General features: G+C 39.2%; 2 protein-coding genes across 2 annotated transcripts in view; both read right to left on the bottom strand.

Moving 5' to 3' along the window:
* Positions 1-2,778, bottom strand: part of SNX31 (sorting nexin 31) — a 40,547-nt gene extending 37,769 nt beyond the window's left edge. Inside the window, exon 1 of the mRNA XM_085316250.1 lies at positions 2,755-2,778. Coding sequence (XP_085172376.1) covers positions 2,755-2,778 — 24 coding nt within the window. The remainder of the gene's footprint in view (positions 1-2,754) is intronic.
* A 4,053-nt stretch (positions 2,779-6,831) lies between these two features.
* PABPC1 (poly(A) binding protein cytoplasmic 1) lies at positions 6,832-23,229 on the bottom strand. Its single transcript, XM_085316336.1, has 15 exons — positions 22,493-23,229; positions 17,248-17,441; positions 17,031-17,146; positions 15,115-15,254; positions 14,154-14,248; positions 12,509-12,646; positions 12,316-12,411; positions 11,555-11,827; positions 11,276-11,366; positions 10,987-11,097; positions 10,048-10,202; positions 9,488-9,572; positions 9,121-9,251; positions 8,707-8,802; positions 6,832-7,271 (listed from the first exon to the last, which is right to left on the bottom strand). The coding sequence occupies exons 1-14, from the start codon at positions 22,683-22,685 to the stop codon at positions 8,710-8,712; spliced, it is 1,911 nt and encodes a 636-aa protein (XP_085172462.1). The 5' UTR covers positions 22,686-23,229; the 3' UTR covers positions 6,832-7,271; positions 8,707-8,709.
* Between the last annotated feature and the right edge of the window lie 18 nt (positions 23,230-23,247).

Here is a 23,247-nt window from a genome sequence, read left to right as displayed (position 1 = left end):
GGCGGTGATGCTGAAGTGCAGCTTCATGGCGCGGCGGGGCCCGACTGGAGCGGGCGGGCGGCGCAGGTGGGAGCGCCCGGGGCGGGGCAGGGACTGCGCGGCGAGGCGGAGCGCGGCCGCGGGGCTCCTTGGCGGCCGCTTTCACTTGAAACCCTCCAGAAAAGGCTCAGAAGTTAACCCGGGGCGGGGGCGGGGCGCCGTTTGGCGGGGCGGGAGGGGAGGGGTGGGGAGAGGAGGCCCTGGTTGCGCCGGGGGCAAAATGGCGGGCGAAGCTAACGGCTGGCGGCGGCGCCTGGCGGGAGAGGCCGCCCGGCCCGGCCCGGCGATCGCCGCTGCTGCGTCGTCCCGCTCTTCCCCGGGCTGTGGCTGATCACGGGGCGTTAACTCGTCCCACCGGCTCTGTTTCTTAACTGCTCGCTTTCTTCAGCCGATCTCCGACGCTGCTGAGGAGAAGATGCCGCCGCGGTGGGACCTTCTTGCGTGAATCGCTGTGGAAGTTGTCCTGCCCCTACAGCAGCAGCGCTCCTGGGGACGCGATGCGAGTAAATCGGGATGAAAACGGTGTGGCTGCAGTCCCCCTCCTGCAAACTCCTCTAAATCCAGTGCTTTGGCCTCACCAAGAGACTCTTTGTAAGTGTGAGGGGAAAAAGGTCTCTCTCTCTCCTTCTCTCCTTTTTTTTTTTTTTTTTTTTTTTTTGGAAGGGCATGGTTTGTTAAGTGACCTGAGGAAAACTCTTTCTCAATGGAGCAAGGTTTGTATACGCTTTTGAAGAAGCAGCACTAACTTCAGAACTTCAGGAAATCTGGAGAAAGTGGAGAAGAGTGAAGAAAGTAACATTGTGTAATGTGTTTGATCACTTGGTTTATTTTGTTCCTTCATCTGTGCAGCCCCGTATAACCAGTCTGACAACTCCTCAAAGCACTCATKAAACCACCCTCTTACATGTCACAGCTGCCCTGTTGTATCTGAAAGATGAGGCATCTGCACCGTGGGGAGCTCTGGAAGAGATATCCTTCCCCTCTGGGGCAAGCACCTGATGTGCATCCTCATTCATATCCCAAGCCACTTTGCAAATCCACATTTCCATTTACAAGCTGAGAGGCAAAGCAGCCACGTGAATTTGATTGGAAAAATGTGAGGTATAGGCAGATAGGGGAAATACCTTTGCCCCAGCTTATGGGCTGGAGTTTTCAACTTCTGCTGTTATTCTAGCTTTGTGGTGTTTTCTCATTTTTCCAAATCTGGTTCCCCTCTGGAAAACCACCAGAGCAGAAGGTACTTAGGTACCTTCGGTTGCAAATCTTTCCAACAGTGGCAAGAGACAGGGTTAACCAACGTTCTATGTATAGGTGTGACAATGTACTATGTCAAATACCATATTTTGTACTGCAATCCCTGTTTTATGTCATCTACTGACTTCAGGTTCAACCTAGACTGTGTAACCCAAAGTCCCTATCAGTACAGTGTGACTCAATCAGTTAGCCTGCCCATGTTACCATTTTTGTTTTCTGAATGCTCAGATAATATATGGAACATTTTAAAGACTGCTCAGCTATAAAAATGTATGCATCTCAGGACATCTATAGCCAGCTGGAACACAACTTGATTAAAGATGTTTCTTTAGCAGCTTATGTAGGAAATAGGAGACTGACTATTTGGCATGGATATACTGCTCTTACTATATAATGCGCAACAAGCCCATTATGTTAGCCTAACTTGTTTCCTTATTTTTTTATTGATTACATTCTGTTCTAATTCAACAACTGAGAAATCTTTGAAATGTTTCACGTTATTTTATTTTTGGGAAACATTTCTTCCTTTTTGCTCAAGTCCTTCAGAAGGTGTCCAACTATATGTGCATTTTGCAGTCTTAGTGTAGCCAAAAACATGACAGTATTAGTTTCAAATACCACATACTAAGAAATTGTAACCCCGCCAGGTGCATTTTCATTTGGATACAGCTTGTATCCATCGTTATAAATAACATCCTACAGAAGTTAAGAGGGACTAAAAACTTTCCTTCACAGAGTAGTCGTAACATTGACTGGCACCGTGTGCAGTTGTCTGAGTGACGGCAGTGAGGCTAACTGCGAGGTGAAACCTCTGTCTGCCTTCCTGAAGAATTATGTGTTGGTTTTTTAGGTACTACTCCTGTCTTGAAGGACAGAAGAAACACTTGTAAAGAGGGGGTCAGGTTGMACGACATGGAGTTGTGTCTCTGAAGAGACAGGATCCCAAATGCAAATGATGACCTACTTAGAGTAATGTATAGAAGGATTTTCACAAGGTTTCAAATTTTCACATAAAAATAGGGGGAATCTGTACATAGACCCACCTTCTCTGCTAGCACTGGAGTTACAGATCATCTTTAGATCCTCATGCTGACCTAGACTTTGTAAGAGTTTGAAACTCTGTAAGAGAACACTTGCAGCATTTCCCAGTCAGACTTTGTAGCCCTCCCGTGGCTTTTCACTGCAAAGGTGTAATTGTGCTCTTTGTATCATTCGCCATGATACTCATATAAGCAGCTGACTAATTGATATAATGGGACATAGGATCTGGCATTTCCCTTTAACTGCAAAGAAAGCAGTACTTGATTAAAAGGAAAGAGGGAAGGARGCAAGGGAAACAGAAGCACTTCACATCATAAAAAGTAATTTGAGAGAAGTGGGTACATTTGAATTAACAGGGACCTTTTGGGGAATAGTCTCTGATTCCAGTAATTCCGGTCTGTGACAGGTGGCATTTCTAACCTTGATGTGCCTTGCAAGGCCCATGCTGGAAAATTCCTGTTTTAGGGGAGCTCTCAGTGCTCACTCATGCAGTATCAAGGCTTAAGCTGCTGCAACAGGGAGAGAAAACATGGCTAGTGTTAGGGGATCAACTCCAAGGGAAAGATTAATCATAGAAATAGAGCTTCCTACTTAATCCCAAGTAGCATGGACAGAACTGCTGCTGATGGAGAACCTTGACACGTGCCTAAAACGTGTATCAGTAAAAACCAAGTGAATTGCAGTGCCAAAAAGGACAAGACTGTGTCTCTTTTAATGTGTCAGACATTTGCACCACAGGTCCTGGACTCATTCAGGATTAAATACAAATCTTGTTTCTTGTACTTATTCCAAACAGAACCATTGTCTATTAGATACAGAGTTCAGAAAATCTTTTTACCAGGAATGCTAATCTGAAGTGGTAAGCGGCTTGTCTACCAAGTGCAGTTGTCCATTAACTATGTTGATGACTCCTGAGAAAAAAAAAGTGCTTTTAGGTGGAAGGACTGAAGATGATGAAGATAGTTATTTATTGAAGGATAGACACCTAATTGGTGTAAACAAGCACTTGTAATAACGTTGCCTCACTCAGGGATGTCTTGATTTCCACCACGTACCTCTTCCCGCAGCATCCAGTGAAATTCATATTTTCTAGACTTCTGCAGAACTGCAAAGAAAATATGTGCAATCCAAATTATCTCTGCACCAAATCTTTTATTTGGTTGCACATAAAAAACATTCTACTTYGGAAAGCTGATGGTGAATGTGGTACCACTGTTATTCAAAGCACCCTTCATTTCAGGAGCAACTTACTGCTAAGTTCTGAAGCATTTGCAATGGTTAGAATGGAAGATGGGGAAGAACTGAAGAAATGAAATACCAGAGGATTCAACAAAATCAGCTTAGGTCTGAGTAGTTACAGGGCTCTAGAGGATCGAGGTAAGCTCTGACACATGCTGTAAGGGAATGCGTGGCAGAAGGAAGTGACTGCCAGTTAGACTGACTATTAACACAAGGGAAAAACACCCTACCTTTATTGAATAAATTGCCTTTTCTATGTAGTAAATTGTTAAAATTGTAACACTAGCACTCTAAATAGATGTTAATAAAAGCATTAACACAGAGTTCACTATTTTTTACATATATATATATATATATGTAAAGACATTGATTAAATAGGTATTTGTGGCATACAGAGCAGAATTATTGTTTAATCTAGAGTGGGAAGAAAACTAGGATTTTGTTTTCACAGGTTTTAGTGATACGATCAGCAGAATTGCCCTGTTCTCTTTCCTTCTATCACRGAAGTTACCTAGCATTTCAGGCTGCTACACCTGCAAGTGCTTGACACACCCACAAAACAAAATCATGTATGAAACTGGAGAGTTGTTTTTCCTCCTTTTTCATCCCCCCCCACCCCCATATGCAGCAGGTTAAATAACATAGCACATTCATACAAAATATGAAAACCAGTTTGATTTAATTCTGTCAGGGTCATTGAAGTCACATTGCCTCTTACCTCAGGAAATGAAGCRTAAGTAAGGTAGGCTCTCAGCTTCCTGCTAGGGCACTTCAGTTCCTGCACRCAGTAAGGCCTCCAGGTCCACCTTTAAATATCATCCAATTCTTCAACATTTTTGTTATGGTACCAAAGGTTTTTAGGACTTTAAAACTGCCTCCGAAGCTTTAATGCTTTTATAATTGACAATTAGATAAAATTATGATTCTTTCAACTTCTTATCTGATCCATAGACATACCTTGTTTGAACTGCTTCCTTTATAGGATTTACTGTCCAATTTCAAAATTCTTAATGGCAACCATACACTTCAGCAAGAGTGAGAAATCAAAACTTAAGCTTTGACTCAGTCTGCCTCCATCCAGATGGGACTGAGTGTAAGAATTGTACAGGTTCAACTTACCACTTTTATAGCAGAGAGGGATTTTAAAGAGGACAAACTMATCTCTCTACGCTTATTCTCAAATTCACTTAACAGACAATCTAGTTGGAAGATCACTGCAAGATGTGAGAAATAAGGTCAGATTTTGAATTATTTTTTTTTTGAGGAGTTCAGGATACCACAGGGTTTTATAACTGAAATAATATATCCAGAGAATGCCGATATCTTTTCCTTGTCCTCTCCCCCCCATAAATACAGATGTCAGACAACCTTCCATAAAACTCACTAATCTCTTGATTCTGTAGAAATCCCTCTGAATCATAGATCTTTGCCCCTTTGTCCCTATCAAGTTTATTAATTTTTGCAAAATTGCATCATCACTTCCTTTCTCCCCTGCATTAACAACTTTGTATAAGCAGCCTATACAGAGCTCATTATGGGCTAAACTAGGTAGAAAATGACCCTCATTCTGCAGGCAGTGCTGCCCTAAAGGAAGGGGGAAGAAGGCCAAGGCGGCAGCTATAGGAAAAACTATCTGCAGATGAACAAGCTCAGTGTGTGTTAACTTACATAATGAAAGAAGTTTTTGTTGCAGCAAAAGCTTGTTAGATTCTGTCTCTCTAGGTAGCCTTGCTATACCTCTAACACTTCTAATCCTACTGAAACTCTTCACCTCACTATGGTCCTATAACAACCACAGCTCATGGGCCAGTGTTGGCTCTTTTGTTTTGCCACCTTTCAATCACTTGGGTGCCCTTTTTGAGATGTAATACCCAAGCTGGCCTGCAAGTTATATCAGCCTCMAGTGAAGACTTTATTCTACACTAGACCTGAATACATTAAGGAACTATTTATTTTAAAAGGAAAAATCACCCCCCCCCCCTTTTTTTAAATGGTAAGTCAGATATAAGGAAAAACTCAGGAAGAAGGTAACCTTTTGCAGGAAGCAGCAGATTCCTCTAGCCAGTAAAACTGTCAGAATTACTATTTCACCATTCACAAATTTGATGAAGTAGCAAGACTGGCATAAACTTACTATATTGCTGAGGTTTGTGACACATTACTGCTGGAAGTTATTGAAAAGATCTTTAAGTGAAGATTATGTAATCAAGAACAGTATTAGATCTCAGATGTCTTTGTTTTCACACCTGCTTATTTAAAGTGTACTCCCTAAGTGTACTCCTTTATTGGAATAACTCAATAATTTAATTGCGAAGAACTACCTGAGCTGTTTCAAAGCTGCCTTTGACAAGGATATCTTTACCAAAGTGTAGAAAAGACTAAGTTAAGCCAATAGGTCTCTTTATCAACAGGAAAAATAACACTAATTTACTCATGTTAGAGAGCACAGCATCAGAAGTACCTAATTCAAAGGATTAAGCAGTCCTATCATCAAAAGGATTTTTTTTTTTTTTTTACTTTAAGGCAAGACCTTAATATGTTTAAGCCTGAATGCTCAATATGCATTCAATTTTTAATACATTACCACCTGAAKTTCTATGATTCTATGAAGCCTCACTGTTTTTGCTATAGGAAATCCTGTGTTCATATTTCAATCACTGTGAACCTTATTGTTAATTATGTAACCTGGCAACAAGATGCTGACAGAGAATGTTCGGGTGTCTCAAATGATGGAATCCGTGCTTGTTTACCTACATCCATACTAATCAGCCTCTACCCCAGCTACAGTGAAGTTATTCACATGTTTAGGCTTAACCGGCCTTCCCAAGAAGCAGCAAGTGAGCTATACAGAGATTGTTCCTTCCATCACAACCCTCTGACAATAAGCAAGTTCTCCTTGTGCTGGCAGTCAAATGGGATCTCATGTGTTGATAAGTTACACAGTTCCAACGCAGGCCTTTTATAACAGAATATGATTACCTACTGATCATCCTAAGGTATAATACTTAAATGTTTAATTACATGGGGACAGGAGATCAGACATGCTATTAGGGATTTAAAACACAGATATGGATGTAGCTCATCTTTTCATTTGTTTAAATGCTTAAGTTTATATTATCAGTAACAGGTGGCCCAGAGTAGGCTAATCTTCTCTAGAAACTGCAAAAACATACTCTAGGGTGAGATTCCAACTTGGTATTCTGGAACAACCACCTTATTTGAAGGACACTGTACAAAAGAGAAACTATCRCAAGCCAGTCAGTGTTTAAGGAATTTTTATTAAAGCAAGAATTTTATAATCCAAATTACGTTTCTTTGCTCAGCTATCAATTCTCACTGTCAACTAAAACAGTGGTGATATTCTGAGCTTTTCCACAGTAAAGAATTACAAAATTAAAGAAAGGAATGCTTTAAATTTTTGTACTGTGCTGAAAATTCTTTTCCCCCGGGTTTATAAAACATTAATTTGTATTTTTTATTTTACTATTTTTTTTTATTTTAAATCAATAAGTAATCTAGGACTAACATTTGTTTTGCTAGTCCCGGCATTGCTCTGTACATAAGCTTCAAAGTTTCCTTTCCTTTTTTTATTTATTTTATATTTTGCAATGTTTTTCTCAATATTTAATAGTTTTTCCATGTTTAGATTTTTTTTTTCTTCGGTGAAGCGAAGTTCTAGATTGTAGTCCCGGATCTTTCTGTAAACAAAAAAAATGTTATTAGTTTTTTCTCCGTTTTCTGGTATGCTTTAACTGTAAGCTCAATAGCATTTTGGGCTTTCACACTACCAATCATATCATGCAGAAATTTTACAAGCAGTACATTACAGATGTTTTTCACTTTTTACAGATATACAAGGAAGGTATCTTAAGTTTACTTTGAAAGACAACTGAATCTAGAACCTCTTTGTACAATACTCAGCACAGTGTGGCATTGGACAGTGGCTAAGCACAAACATCTGTAACTAATTTGATTGCAGGTCACCTCTAAGGCCAGACTACCAAGTTTCATACTGAAAAAAACATGAAACTATTACACTAATGCTTAATGCAAGTATTTTCATATTCCAATTATAGAAACACAAGGAGTTGTGTCTGAGCAGTTTAGTTTATGACAAAACTATTCAGTATTTATCTCCAGAGTGAAAACATCAGTAGTGGGGAAAAAAAGGGGGAGTGAGGGGGCAGGGAAGAAAAGTGAAGAAAACATGACTTGAATTCTGCCTTTAAAAGGTGGGTTTCAGAAATGAAAAGCCAAAGAAAAAGGAAAAAATACCAAATTTGAAAAGCAGGCCTATTTAATTACCATAATAACCATTAATGTGAAAAGTAAGTTTATATGCAGGCAAAAGCTAACTGGTCTGAATGGAGAACAGACTCCTGTATTATGCTGAACTCTACAACACTTTTTCCCCTTTTGAAAAGGAAGATATCACCCTTTCGCTTCTTCCTGAGGTATAAAGTTAAGATATAAACTCCTCTGAAGATGATCAAGATAACTAATACTTTAACTGACATTTAACTTAAATCCATAAAAATGTAAAGTCAAGACTATATATAGTTTAGTTAATTACTGTGTAATTTCAGATTTTGGCAAGTAATTACATAAACTATAGTGTAAATAAGCTATGTTGTATTTGCAGAACAATAAGGCTGTAGTAGAGATCATTCTAATGTTAGTTCTCTTCCAAAATTTGCTAAATGTTCCTCTTTAACAACAGCATGAATGGTGGTGTTGGACAGAACTGCTCATCTTTTGCAAGCATGCCCAGAACTGAAAAAAGCTAATGTCAAGTTCTAGAAATAGTCCTGCCAGTATTTTCAAAGTTTAATTTAAATGTGCAGTGCCTTTTAATCAACAAAATTTGAACCTTACGGTCCTCTGAGGATCTCAAAAAACAGCCTCAAGTGGATACAGTCTTAGCTTCTATTTTTCCTGAAGACTTGCATTTATGAGCTACAAAACTGAACAGTACTGAGAACAAAACTTGTTTCAACTGTGACAATAAATGCTGCTTTTTGTGGCYGCAAGTGATAGAGAGCAATGAAATGTTTTGCTTATAGGCCACAGACTAAGGACTATTGCTCTAATCAACCTATAAAACTGTATTCTACACAAAACCAGAAAACTTACTTATTAAACACTTGGAACCCCAGTGGGATTATTAACTGCCTTTTGAGCAGCCTCTTTAGCTTGGTGGGCTTGTAGTACGGCTACAGCTTCATCAACCTGGTAAGTAAGTAARTAAATAAATAAAAACAAATACACAMAGGTAAGCTTAATTATTTCTGTATATTGAAATTAATGAAGCAGTTTAAATTACACATACAAACAATACCGGCACCACTAAAAAGAAAAGGATAATGGTTACAGCCCCGCCTATGCTAGCCTAAATCATTGCCACCCAGTGAAGGAGGATATTCTAACTTCTCCTTGCCCTGGGCCACTGCTGCATTGCTGCTACTCCACTCTGCCAGCACAAACACTTGTTAAGACAGCGMAGATTTAACCGCTTATGAAACTAGCACAAAGCAAAAATCCACCCACCTTCGAACGAAGAGACTCAGGAGACTCGAGCATGTGAAGGAGTTCGGAGTTGTCAATCTCCAACAACATACCAGTGATCTTACCCGCCAGAGTAGGATGCATGTTTTGAATAAGAGGAAATAGACGTTCACCTAAGGAGAAAAGAGTTAACCACAGTAATAAATTTCATCTGGCAAATGCAGCCTASATTTAAGGGCAAAAGGCAGCAAATACCTCCTTGTTCTAAGACTAAACCCATTTAATCTACATTTTAAGATTAATACAAAACTGCTTTGAATGTCTCTTACAAGTCTATTTTTTTTCTAAAGATAGGCCCAAAAACATTTAGCCTCTGCTAAAGGCATAAAGAAAGATACCACATACATACCTAACATCTGCTTTTGTTCTTGTGGAGGGGCAGAAGCCAACATGGAAGCAGTCAAGGGTTCCTGACCTTGCACATGGACAGCAGGCTGCAAATTAAATTAACATCATTTCAAAATTAAGTTCTTTTCCATAATTAGATGCAGTTTCAAACATCCAATGTTCCACAACTCAGCATAAACAATGAGCACACCATCAGAAATACGGAAAAAATTCCAACTAGGTCCATTTAGTAAGATGGTGCTTGTAAATGCTGGGTAATACCAGAAATTAGTATCAACCCCTCCACTGTGGAGCAAACAAGGAGAATTCAGGCTGAAGTATCAAGCAACTGAAAAATACAAAATACCATAGGATCATATCCTATCCCATGTGAACATGAAGTGTATGTTAAGGCCCAAGTCTAACTCTGGTGCCATAATCTGGACTGTGAACTCTATAGAGTACAAAGACAAACAAAGACAACTGCCCCCCCTTCCCCTCTGGAGAGAGAAAAAACCACCCCCGAAAACCACATACCACAACCCACACAGCAAAAGCATGCCCCAAACCAAAATTACAGACCTGCTGCATAGCAACCTGTGGCTGTGTATTAAGATGCTGCTGAGGATTACGAACACCTGCAGCATATTTGTATTGTGGTACTGTGCGTACAGCAGGAGTAGCTGCAGTAGCTGCTGCGGCAGGACGTGGACCCATTGTTTGTGTTGATGTATTAGCTGAAAAGATAAGAATTCTGTATGTGAACAATTCAATTTTTATTTAGCATACACTGTACAGAAGTTAAAACAGTCAAACTCAACACCTAATTTAGGTATTRCTTCATAGCTTCATCTTAGAGTGGTACTGTCAACTGTCAGACCTCTGGTCACATCTCAAGGTTCAAAGCTAGAGGTTTACCAGGAGTTACTTTCCAGTCTTTTCACTAATGAATTGCTTTTCTTTCTTGTGATATATCTAACCTCAAAGGACTTTCGATTTCCTAGATGTGTTATAGCAGTAAGCCATCCTAGAAAAGGTATTTTCAGAAAGTAGCCTAGTATGTTCTAGGAGTGTTATAACTATTACAATGAATTCTGGTTCATGCAGCAATGCTGCTGCCACTGCACATATGATACTTTGCTCACCGTTTTCTGTGACAAAATATTAAAGAGTTAAAATTGTAATACCACYCCAATACTTTTACACACAATCTATTATTACAATTGCCACAATGATGTTTAGAAATGGCAGGAGTGTCATACAATACTATTAAAATACATGCTAAGAAAATAAATGGTTCATGCTAAAGAGAGGGACCTCAGAATCTGATTTTCAGTCTTCACTAGGACAATATTTTGAGCAACTATTAGAAGATGGTGCTAGCTTACTTATCTATTAAGAACCAATAAAAGAGGGAAGTAGTAACACTTCAAAAGGTTTTGAAGAGATCATTCAGAACTAGCAAACCTTTTTTTTATTTTCATACTTAAAAGGTTTGTAGAAATTAAACCTGAGACTCACCAACACGTTGTGTTGACATGACTCGTGGAACTTGTGAAGAAGCTGGTCTCATGGTACTAAATGGTGGTCTGGGTGCTGCTGGGCGGATAGCACCAGGCATGTTTTGGAACGCTGTTTTAGAAAATAATGTATAAAGTTACACCATGAAACACTGAACGGTGAAAAGAGTTCAGAAGTAATACTATATAACATGACCCAGAGAAAAATGATGCTGTAATTCAGTGAAAATGTATTAAGAAGTTTGAAGATGAATGCTGAACACTAGAAAAAGGTAAAGAAAGTGACTTACGATGAGGTCTGGCACCCTGAGCAGTCCAGCGAGGACTTGGTCTGAGCTGAGCAAGTTGACTAGTGGGGTAGTATGCAGCACGGTTCTGAGTCTGGCAAATGTAAAAATGGTATGTAACTGTTAATACGAAAAGGGCATATCAGACAGTCAACCACTTTTCTGCTATGAAATCAGAAATTAATGATATTGAAAATTATGGATACATATTAAATTTACTATTAAATCTAAACAAATTGTATTCATAGTATAAAACATTCAGTTACTCGTTTCTGTACATACCTGTGGGATAGCTGCCATGAAGTAACCTGAAGGAGGTGCTGGTTGGTAGGGGTTGATTACAGGATTAGGTACTGCTCTTACACTTGCCATTCTCTGCATATACTGGTTGGTAAGATGAGCCTGGCGTTCCTCTTTACGCTGGGCTAGAGCTACGTATAATGGTTTGGTAGCCACAATTCTACCATTCATCTCTGTGACAGCTTTGGTAGCTTCTTCTGGTGAAGAAAAGCATACAAATCCAAATCCTTTGCTGCGGCCACCTTCCATCATGACCTGTCAGTACAAAAATTCAGTTTTAAAACAAGAGGATGTTGTATCTATCCCTGTTTAACTTGCATGAGTTCCTTTTTTCAGCTTACTAGAAGTGAGATCACAACTTTGTTCTACTGCATCGATTTATAAAAAGGAATGTAATCTCTTAATTACAAGTTAATTGTTTAGTGAATACAGATGAAAATCTCCGTGAAGGACCAATGAGCACATCATTGCATTAAAAAGGTGTAATCTTTTTTATATTGATGTCAGTACTCTCCATTCATTTCAAGACAGAATAATTGTACATGTTTAACTTCAAAAAACATAAAAAAAAATCAAGAAAGTAATGTCCATGCATCTATAACACCAGTAGCAGTGACAGGTGACTGGGTCATATCTCTGCATTTTACCATTGTTAGTCAAAGCAATAAATCACTCTTCCTTGAAGAAGGTTCACTGCTCATCTTTMGAGAAAGAACAAGTACAATGCATAAATTTTACTTTACCTTTGCACTAGTGATTGTACCAAACGGGGAGAATTCTTTTCGAAGACGTTCATCATCAATTCCATCATCAAGATTTTTCACATAAAGGTTTACACCCTAAAAAAAAAAGTCTAGTTATTTTGAAAGCAAATATCCCACATGAATCTAAAAATATCAGAAAATAAAAATTAGTCCTCTCAAATTAAAACCAAACCTGGTATCTGGTGATCCTGTCCTGTTTCATTTGTTCAAACTTGCGCTTGAGCTCCGTCTGTCTTTCCACCTTTTTCTGAGCCCGGCCAACATAGATTTGTTTCCCATTGAGCTCTTTTCCATTCATCTCATCTACAGCCTTTATTAAGGAACAAAAAGTTAGCAATGCTTTGTGTTTCAGTGTTTTTTTTTTTTTTTTTTATGAAATAAAAATATCTACTTTAAATATATAAAAAAAGTACATAAGGATTCTAAAAAGAACACCTGCCTGCCACAACACCTGAAATATCAGTTGCTGGAACAAAGCACCCGACAACTCCCTTGCTTAATGTAAAATGGCAATCGCCTTCAGAATGTGCTTCTGTCCAGGTTAAAAGTCACAAGAAGGAGTACAAAAAAGTTCTCTTATAGAAGTGTGTGTGTGTKTTTTTTTTTTTTTTTTTAAATCCACTAGCACAATCAGGAATCATTTGTGCAGCCTTACTTTTCTTGCTAAAGGCAGAGAAAAGCAACCAAATTAAGTTGAAAAGCTCTAATTCACACATTTAACTTCATCTGCCTTTTTTATAACTTTCATTAGGAAATCACTTACAGTAAGAAAATATGGCTTTTCTCTTACACTGTTTTGAGTTACAACTTCTCAGTGAGATGTGAAATATTTGGCACAGATTTATTAAAGTAGTTTAAAACCAGAGGTCATCATTTTATTCTATACCTTCACAGTAAGTCATTAGAAAATAGATATTTTATGAAATATTGGAATCTCTCATACTATTTAAATACTAAATATGTTCCTGACTACTGTAAGAGAAGCAATTCATCAAAGAATATATGCAAGACTAAACATTTTAGATTTAAGATAGCATTTGTTCCAGTCTGTTTGTATACTTGCACTACTGACATAAGAGAAATGCTTTTTGAAAAGCAAACAATTTATTGTGCTGATTTGTTTTGTACTGAATTTTTTCCTGACACTATATTCCTACTGCCACAGTAAACTGATACATAAAGGAAACCAACCATCAAAGAATGAACCTATACAGCTTATTGGCATGTTACAGACATACATACAAATTAAAAGGACCCTTTCTCCAAAGTTACTCTTCAGAGTAAAAGCAGTATCACAGGGCTCTGAGTATCTTCTTATAGCTGTGCCAAATGTACTCCATAAAACTAATAGCTTTCCTGCTGACTTTGCAGTGTTGAAGTTAGAAAACACAATTCTTCCTGTCTTGCGCTCGCACAAAGCATTTGTGCAAACAAGTTGCATTCAATTATTCACCTGGGTTTTGCAGAGATGTCAATTTACTATGCATGTATATTGCTCAGCATAAGTATGTCCAGATCTCTGTGAAATCTTTAAGCACAACTACAATAGGTTCTTAAATTAGTCAAGACCCCTCATTTCTACACTAATTCAAGCCAGCTTAACAGGCTCCTCAAACTAATGGACATTCGCTCATTTATAAGAAAGCATTTTAAATGACAGAAAACATGCTAAGTCAATTAAACAGCAGATTTGTTTCCCTAATATCCTTGATCAATTAAAAATCCTTAATGAATTTTCAAGATTCTAAACGACTCAGAAGCAGCTTGGTATTCAGGTTGCAGTTATGAATATCCTAAAATGAAGTCCAAAAGCTTACTTTCTGGGCATCTTCATGTCTTTCAAAACTAACGAAGCCAAAGCCTTTAGATTTTCCACTCTCATCGGTCATAACTTTCACACTTAAGGCAGGACCTGAAAAAGAGAATGTATATAAATATACAAATACTTACACTGCATATGCAGTGTACTGTCTTCACACTCCAGCACCAGTAATAGCCTTGTAAACAGCACACATTAATACAAATTGCTGATTTTCCCACCAATGTGCTGAACATCAGCCATTTGGGCTGAAATCTGCCATGTTGAATTTTTTTCCTATTGTATTTTCAATGAAAATGGTGCAGAAATTTCACTTTAATGTAATTTGTTTTTTCCATTAAAAGAACTGACATTTAAGAAGTATTAAGATTTATATCCTTTGAAACAGGTACTGAAACCTGACAAGAGGCCTTTAGTTCATGGCTGTGCGTTACCAACCTCTACCCGTGTGAAGTTTCTTTTAATTTCATAAGGAATCAACATTGAAAATTCAATTGCATGATAAAAGCTAAGATACCCTGAATAAAGATAAAGCTGCAAAACAGTGAAAAAAGCAACAGGAAACTTCTGTCAAGTATTTTGCAGTGGATTAATAATATTTAATTAAATAGATCTATATTAAAGCAAAAAACATTTCTTAAAGGGAAAAAACACTTGCATCTTCAAAAATGTGCAAATTCTATTTAAAATATTATTTAAGTAGATGCCTTATTATCAGAAGCAACTCTGATGGGCAGATTATAGGTGCTATTCTGGCTATTTAAATTTCATCAGTGGATACTACCACGCTTTTAAATTTTTGAATCTGAAATTGGAATCAAGTACTAACATTTCACTACATATTTTCTGTATCACCTTCACATAGCTGCCTGATCCCTCGTAATACAAACACCCTGCAGATACAAGAAGTAATCTGAACTTTACTGACGTTTATATAAGCTTAAAGTTTAAGACATTACCAAACTTGCCAAAGAGTTCCTTAAGTCTTTCATCATCCATGTCTTCTCCAAAATTCTTGATGTAAACATTGGTGAATTCTTTTGCTCTGGCTCCAAGCTCAGCCTCACGTTCCTTGCGGGATTTAAACCTTCCAACAAATCTAGTTACAGGAGAACAGTGTAGATTAAAACAAGTCTGCTAAGATGTAAAGTTTTATTTTAATCCTTTGACATCATATGTTATTTTTAATCAGTCTCATTGATCATCATAAGCATGAAATTCTTCAGATAAAATAGTAAAGATAAAGCTCCATTGGAAAAACAATTTCACTATCCTTTTTTTACATCAGTGTGCTCACTGCAATTACTAGCATAAATATGCTTTTGAGCCGCTGGCAAAATTGTTCATTCTCGTAAGTGTCAAACAGCCTCTTTGACATCAGGAGCTAAGCAAGGAAGAGTCCTAAGTGGCTAAACTGAAATTCCAAACACCAGCAGAACCTCTCTGCCATACTAAAAACTTGGCAGTCTTAAAACTCTTACCATTCTCCCATGGTAAGCAAGAGATTAATTTACCTCCCTCTTCCCTCCTCTGTCCCAACATAGTTCAGCTTGTGCCTTAGTCAAATACCATTGTGAATTGGCTAGAAACACTGATGGTCAGTTCATACTGTCAAAGGAGGAAGAGCAGTCGAACACAACACTCCACAATCCAAGGACCCGCTCCAGAACAGAATCTGCATGGCTGACACTATGATTTCTGACTATAGTAGACTTTTGCTCATTAATTTTATTGGACTGTCCAACTTTATAGTTCCAATTCTAGTAGATCTAATGAAGTATGCAGTACACAACTTTTTCTTAAATTTTTGTGACTCAACCTGTTTTATAGTAGCCAATGATGGTAAGAACGGTAGTATGTGTTCAGCAGATTTTGACAGTGAGCAAAGTACTTTAATTCACTTAAACACCTGGTTTGAATAGGACTTCAAACTTAACTCTTATGTCTTTTATCAGACCCTTAAATAAATGTTGTGCTTTTACATTATGATTATATGCTGAATTTTTACTAATTTGAAAAGGTTGTGTAAAGATGAAAGTCAAGTGAGAACATCCACACTCATGCCAGTCAAGCATAGATCAAGCAGGAAAGTTAAATTTCAAAAGATACATTCTCCTTGGGTATAGTTTGATCCATCCATCTCAACATATAAAATTTATATGTGATAGCAGGGCTGATGCTGACTTCTGTTATCCCTTCTCCAAACCCTTGCAAGTATTAATAGAGCTATTCTTTTCCAGCTGTACAAAATACCATAATGATCTCTTTGGTATAGCTGAGAAGCCTTTTCTTTTCTCGAGCACAGAACAGTTACACTATTAAAATAAAACTTCTTGCAATTTGTTTTCTACTCCTACTCCCTAAACATGTGCTTAAGACATTGATTTAAGAACATTTAGTGCAWTCAGATCCCTAATCAAGGTTCAGTAGCTTTACAGTTTTAAGTTTCATCCAAAAAAATGGCTCACTGCTGTACCTATAAAGACAACTCTTAAAAGGAAATATTGTTCAGAACACCTGATGGATTGTATATTATCTCAGACCAGTAGGATCAAAAAAAACAGAGATGGCCCCAAGAATCTAATTCTACTGATACAAAGTTCCCAAACTCTCATTGCAACATTGACTTGCAGGATGTAACTAAAACTTTTTTCTTCCTCCCTTACAGATCATTATTAGCATTGTTTGAATTTATTCTGACTTTAGAATACATAAAAAATATATTTTTGTAGTATTCCTAGTATTAAAGTTCTAAATCCTCTTTAAAATTAGAAATATTCAGAAGAATATCTTTCCCAGATAAGCTTTAAGTATGTGTTTGTTTGTAAAATGAATTTCAGTCTGTTGATCCCAAACTGTGTATTTATGTACTTACACTTTGCGGTCATTAAGCAGCATACCATTCATTTTTTCAATAGCTCTTTCTGCAGCTTCTTGTGTCTCAAAATGTACAAATCCATAACCCTTGGATCCATTTTCATCACATACCACCTATTAAAGAAAAACCCTGTTGTAAGAGCTATGAAATGGCTCCAGYCTAATTAGATTTTTTCATGTTAAACCATTATACATGCTATTAATTTTGCACTAACCTTACAAGACAGAATGTTTCCAAAAGCAGAAAATGTGTCATACAAAGCTTTGTTATCAATTGATTTGTCCAAGTTTTTGATGAAGATGTTTCCTACACCACTTTTGCGTAGAGATGGATCGCGCTGAGACCACATGATGCGCACTGGTTTGCCTTTAATGACATCGAAGTTCATGGTATCCAAAGCTCGTTCAGCTAGAAAAAACATCATGAAATTATTTGAAACACTAAAGTTATTTCAATAAGYACACAAATAGCATCTGAAGCACAACAATTCTTCATAAAATTCTAGTTATTTTAAGTCCAGTATCACCAACAAAATACAAAAACAAGCCTTCAACAGAAAAGCCCCTCTGTTTATGAAAGCAAAAATAAAGTCTTCAACAAAATCCACACTTTAACAAAAAGGAAGGTGCACAAATCAGCTGGATAAGCAGTGGACATCCTGGGAGCCTAAAGGACAGAAACTAACTCATTGTGAAAAGCTGTTGYGATAGAAGAAGCAATGCATCAACTGATGGCAACTATGACCTAATCCACATCAGGAAAGGTTTTTAACATTTGTAAAAAGGAGCTGACCTCTTCCTCCCCTCTCCCCACCATATAGATGCATATTATATCAATAAAAAGGCTTTTACGGGTATAAGTTATGTCTATACCAGGCACAACTCCTAAACCACAGATATCCCTAATCTGACAAAATTGCTTTTTTAGGTGCACWACAAGCCTAGTTCATGCAGATGTTCCTCAATTCTTCAGTGGCAAAAAAAGAAAAAATAAAGAACTTCCAGGTGAGTGAAAGTTCAAATAAAGTAAAAAAGTCAAACAAGTACTTATTTAACTTTGAAAGTATGAAACAATGTATATTAAAAGCACACAACGAAATACATATAAACTCAATGAAAGAGCAAGCATTAAAAGAGCAGAATGAAGTAATGTAAAACAGGTTTTGTTACTTCAGTGGAATACTTTTTCCAGCAGAACTCCATGACTAACTTTTCAAAGCCTGAATTTAAGGCCTCAGTATATTTAGATATGGAAGTGCCAGGGCATCTTCAGCTTTTCATGATTGAAAGCAACAAGATACGCCTGTTATGTTTTAAGTTAACAAGTCACTTAAGCAAAAAATAGCAATGGTTCTCTAAATTATGACAGACATTTTATGATCTCCTATACTAGCTCCTTTACATTTTTATATCTGGTATAATTGGAAGCATATTGAAAAAAGTCCCCCAAAATACATGAAGTCGCATCCATTGGTACTAAATCATCTCACTGCAATCTGCATAAAGCAAGGCAATGTAATGTTAACAAGACTGAATTTAGTTTAAAAAACAAACAAACAAAAAAAAAAACTAAACATGTTCTGCCAGGAGTTATGTTTTAGAATTTTTCTCATCCAGGAGCTATATCATTCCTGTGGAACAGATTTTTGTAACCCATTGAGTCCTTAAACAGCAGGATACATTTCAAAATGCATTTTCCTGCTGCAAATATCTAGAAAAGTAACAAGTTTCTTTTTTTAACTGATAGAGCAGAGTTGACATTGAAAGTGAATGATTGTATTTTCTGTTTAGGCACAAAGAAAGAACATTTACAATAATTTAAGTGGTACAGTAGCAATGTATTAATGGCAAGCCAAAATTCAGTTCAGTCTGAGTTTAAAACCAGTAGTCATGTCATTTTAATTGCTTAGCACAACTGTTACATCTCATTCTATAAACTTACTGTATTTTTTTGTTTAAGTCTGGCGTTTATGTTGTTGGATATCATGGCCAAAGAAAATTTGCTACCAGAATCTATCCAGCTCCTTTCTTCCTGTGTTTTCAGGTTATGAATGTACTCGAAAATAATATACTTCAAAAGATACTTGTAGAAGTTAATTAGGTACACATCTATCCGTCATTTTCCTGTTAAACTATGAGTGAAAAAGGTATTCTAGTAACACTATTATGCTATTCATGTGACTGTAGCAAGCAAACAACCGATACAAAGCTGAAGCCTGCATCACTGATAACAAGAAATGGAAAGTATGGGAAGACCTTAAATTATCAGAACGCTAAGGGCCAAACAAAATGAACCATGACTATCTGACGTGCTACTGTAGGAACATATAAAATTTTGGTGTTACCCTGGAAGTCATTAGAATTATCGCTGCCGGCACCAGCAAAAGTGCCAGTAATAAACAGTTCATTATTTCCAGAAGTAGTTACAGGGCTTCTTTCACTACAAAAGAGGCTTTTCTAATTCATGCTAATTGCTTCTAGAATAATCCCAACATGTCCGAGAAATGTGTGTTCCGGCACACGTTTCCCAAACATCTGATCCACAACGGGTCCTTGCTAGCCTTTACACACGTTGCCATTCTGAATTAGTAGTGAGCATGTATCTTAGGCTGATGCAATTTCTCCATAAAGACAATGATAGCATGGGAAGTCTCAGCTGCTCTTCTCATTTGTTCTGAGGAGTGGAAGTAAAAGCAGCAAAGATTTCTGCTTAACCAACACCACATTGCTCCTCCACAATGTATTTTAAAACATTACTAGAATACTGTTCATCTGAAAGTAGGTATAGGGTACCCATTCACTATTCATAACTACTAAAATTGGCTTACTTCCATTGTATTTCAACTCTTTCCCATAAAAGGCTGTGCATTAGTTTGCAGGAGACAATTCCATTCAGTGGTTAACTTGTTTCCAAATGGACACACCTACCCATGCTATACTTTTGCTGATTCTGCTCAAGCTTTATTGAATGAGTCACCAGTTCCCATTTTAGTTGTGAACGAGCTGGACAGTCAACTTTAGCAACTTCAGACTGAATAAACACCTAATGCTACATTTGAACTATATATGCATAGGAATAGATATGGCATAACAAATCCTTGGAAACAGAAGTACTCTAAAATTCTGAAGAAAAAATTGCAGTTTTAGATTACTGCTAAGTGTTTCTAGTTTAGTGATTAAGCAAGATTGCCTTGATTTTACTCTGGACAATGACTCAAATTCAGAAAAGTCACAACTATAAAATGCATGCATATCTCACAAGTGTGTCATCAAGTTTAATTAGATTTTGAAAGAGCTTTGAGATCCCTACTTTACAGACAGCTGGCAAYGTCAAACACACCTCAAAGACCTTTTCAAAAACCCTAGCCAGTTGTTATTAGCTGTTTAATAAACACAGCCTGAGATGCAGGTAAGAATTAGGCTAAGTCAAGAAAATGCCTGTAGTTTGGAAGCTCGTGTTACTGTAGGAATAATCATTTATTCTCAGCTCTGATTTCAAGTTTTCATAAAATGGATATTACCACCTAAAAAAGGGCAAATACTTTTTAGGTGTTTTACTAACAATATCAAATTCTAAAAAAGTTGCAAAAATTTAATCATAAAATGTCATTTAAGTTACTCTGTTGCTATTTTAAATAAGTGCTTTTAAATAGGTGCCAGATGCAAGCTTGACACATGTGAGAAATACTTCTAGCTGAAAAACTGAAGTATAAAAGATCTTCTATCTCCAGTCCAAAAAATACGTATAAAAACGCTATTGCCCCACATCTGCAGGAAGCATATTCCCAACCTCTGAATCCAAGCACTTAAAAGGTGAAAAAGCTATAGTTGTTCAATATTTTGGCAAATTCCAAAACCGAGGCAACAAAAGATAGGATTGAATATGTAACTTAACTTACTACAAAGATAAGGTCAACTCATAGACGTCTTTCATTACTAAAGGGAGAGAAGCACTTGAATCGCCTTCAAATTCTGCCTTGATGCTATCATACCAGTGTGTTCTGTGCTAACTCCTTATTTTTCTTTTTTTGAGAGCATTGTAAGCTTTTAGTCAATAGAAAGCAGACAAAAGTATGCTTTTGCATACTTTTAACAAGCATTTAAATTCTCTCATTCTAAACAATGGCTGAGTAAATTAAAAGCTCTTTGAAATAAGAGAACTGATAACAGGTGAAATACCTTCTAACTAAAAAGATGAGACAACTTTTACTACACACCCATACATGTACACCAGAAGTGTTATCTGATAATACCCATATACTAAAGCTAGTTTTGAAAGCCAGTTAATCCAAGCGCTTGAGAAGTTTGTAGTTCAAATCTCTCACTTTCATACTCCTGAAAAATGAAATCATTACCGTAGAAAGCTGTTTACTTAACTACACTTGAAATCAAAAATGTTCTTGCTGGACAAATTATTTTTCATTTTATCAAAGACTCCCACAAAACTTCAAATAGTTCATATTTGGTCCTTTTATAAAGAAGCCCTCYGAATGAACAAGCTGGTTCGCCAAAGTCTAGCACAAACAGATAATCAGAACTATATAGAAAGTTTCCTTGTTGATATAACTTTAGAATACTAGCAACATTACACATGAAGCAAATTTTATTTAAAAAACTGCAAACACAATGTCAAAGACAAATGGATCAGTTTGCTACATAAAAAGCAAGGCAAGGAGGCCGAAGTAATTTCATCTCCTCCCCACATTTGACAAATACATTTTAACGTATTCTGCTCTGGCCTGTGCTTTGACCGGACCGTCTATGAAACTACTAAATGATCCCGGTACGTCCCACTTCCTTCTCATGCCTCTTAATCACGCACACACACCCAGCTCCCGCGTAGTTATTAAAACGCGCTAATGACTCTGATGTTTTCTTCAAACTAGCCTTCATTTCAGATTCCGGATTTAGCGACACGTGAACGTGCCAGCCTGCGGAAAAGCCGCCTGCACCCACCCTCCCTGGCGCCGGCGACCCCGGGAGCCTCGCGGGGGGCTGCCGAGGCCCCACGCGCGCGGCGAGGCGCCAGGCCCTTCCTCGCCCGTCGCAGGGGCTCCGCGCGAGCTTTCGCTTCCCGGCCGCGGAGCGAGGAAGCGCCTCCCTCCCCCCCCGCCACGAGGCGCGGACAACCCCAGGCCGCATGTCACCCAGCGGCGCCTCCGCCGCAAACTTCCCCGAGCGCGGCGCTAAGTTTGCCCGTGTCCCGGCAACGCCGCGCCGGCCCCGGGGGGCGCGGGGCGGCCCGCCCCACCCCGAGGCAGGGCCGCGAGGCGCTCGGGCGCTGCGGAAAATGGACGCGCGGCCGCGGTGGGCGCGCGGCGGGCGGGGGGGGGGCCGCGGCTCGGCCGCGGGCGGCGGCCCAAGGTCCCTCCTGGTCCCCGCGTCGCCCCCCGGCGCGGCCCGCCCCGGGCCTGGCCGAGCACGCGTGCCGCGGCCCTGCCGCGGGCCCACGCCACTCACCGTCGGCGGGCTGCTGGAAGTTGACATAGGCGTAGCCGAGCGACCGGCGGGTGATCATGTCCCTGCAGACGCGGATGGAGAGGATGGGCCCGGCGGGGCTGAACTTCTCGTAGAGCATGGCCTCCGTGACGTCGGGGTGCAGGTCCCCCACGTAGAGGGAGGCCATGGGGTAGCTGGGGGCGCTGGGGTTCATCCTGCCGCCGTCTCCCGGCGCGGGAGGGCAAGGGGGGGGCGCTGACGAGGCGAGGAGGCCGCGGCGGCCCCGGGCTCCGTGAGGAAAGGGGCCGGCGGGAGGCGGTGGAGGCGCCGGCGGGGGGAGGGGGCGCTTCGGAGGCGGATTCGAAACTTAACGGCTCCAGGAGGCGGATGCGCGGCGGGGGGGTGGGGGGTCTGGCTCACTCAGTGCCGGGGCCTGGCGAAGGTCTCGGCTGTTGCTTGGCTCGGCGGGGGTCGGGCTCGCTCAGTGTCTCCTCTCGGCTGCGCCGGGTCCGGGGGCTTCGCTTCACCGGGTTATTTTATATCAAACCGGCCGGTTGCAGAAGGTTGACGGGAGGGGAGGAAGGAAGGATTTTTTTTGTCRGTTTTTTAGGATTTTTGGATTTTTTTTGGCTTTTTTAGTATTTTTAGTAATAAATGGTGCGGCGGGGCCGGGCCGGCGTGTCCGGGTGTCCGGAGCACACGCACTGCGCACACAGCACCGACGGCGGCCGGGGGACAAGGGGGAGGCCGCCGCCCCGGCCGCGCACTATATATAC

The sequence above is a fragment of the Rhea americana genome, unplaced genomic scaffold, assembly GCF_003343005.1.
Source record: "Rhea americana isolate MKP2758 unplaced genomic scaffold, rheAme1 scaffold_46, whole genome shotgun sequence".
In the NCBI taxonomy this organism is placed as follows: Eukaryota; Metazoa; Chordata; class Aves; order Rheiformes; family Rheidae; genus Rhea; species Rhea americana.
Note: the sequence above shows the minus strand (reverse complement) of the source record. Positions and strands in the feature narration are given on the sequence as shown.

Excerpts from the sequence above, each read along its gene's own strand:
- PABPC1 (XM_085316336.1), bottom strand. The coding sequence starts at position 22,685 with ATGAACCCCAGCGCCCCCAGCTACCCCATGGCCTCCCTCTACGTGGGG. Across the intron at positions 17,147-17,247 it reads GAAACATTCTGTCTTGTAAG|GTGGTATGTGATGAAAATGG; the intron begins GTTAGTGCAAAA and ends TTTCTTTAATAG. Across the intron at positions 14,249-15,114 it reads GGAACTCTTTGGCAAGTTTG|GTCCTGCCTTAAGTGTGAAA; the intron begins GTAATGTCTTAA and ends TCTCTTTTTCAG.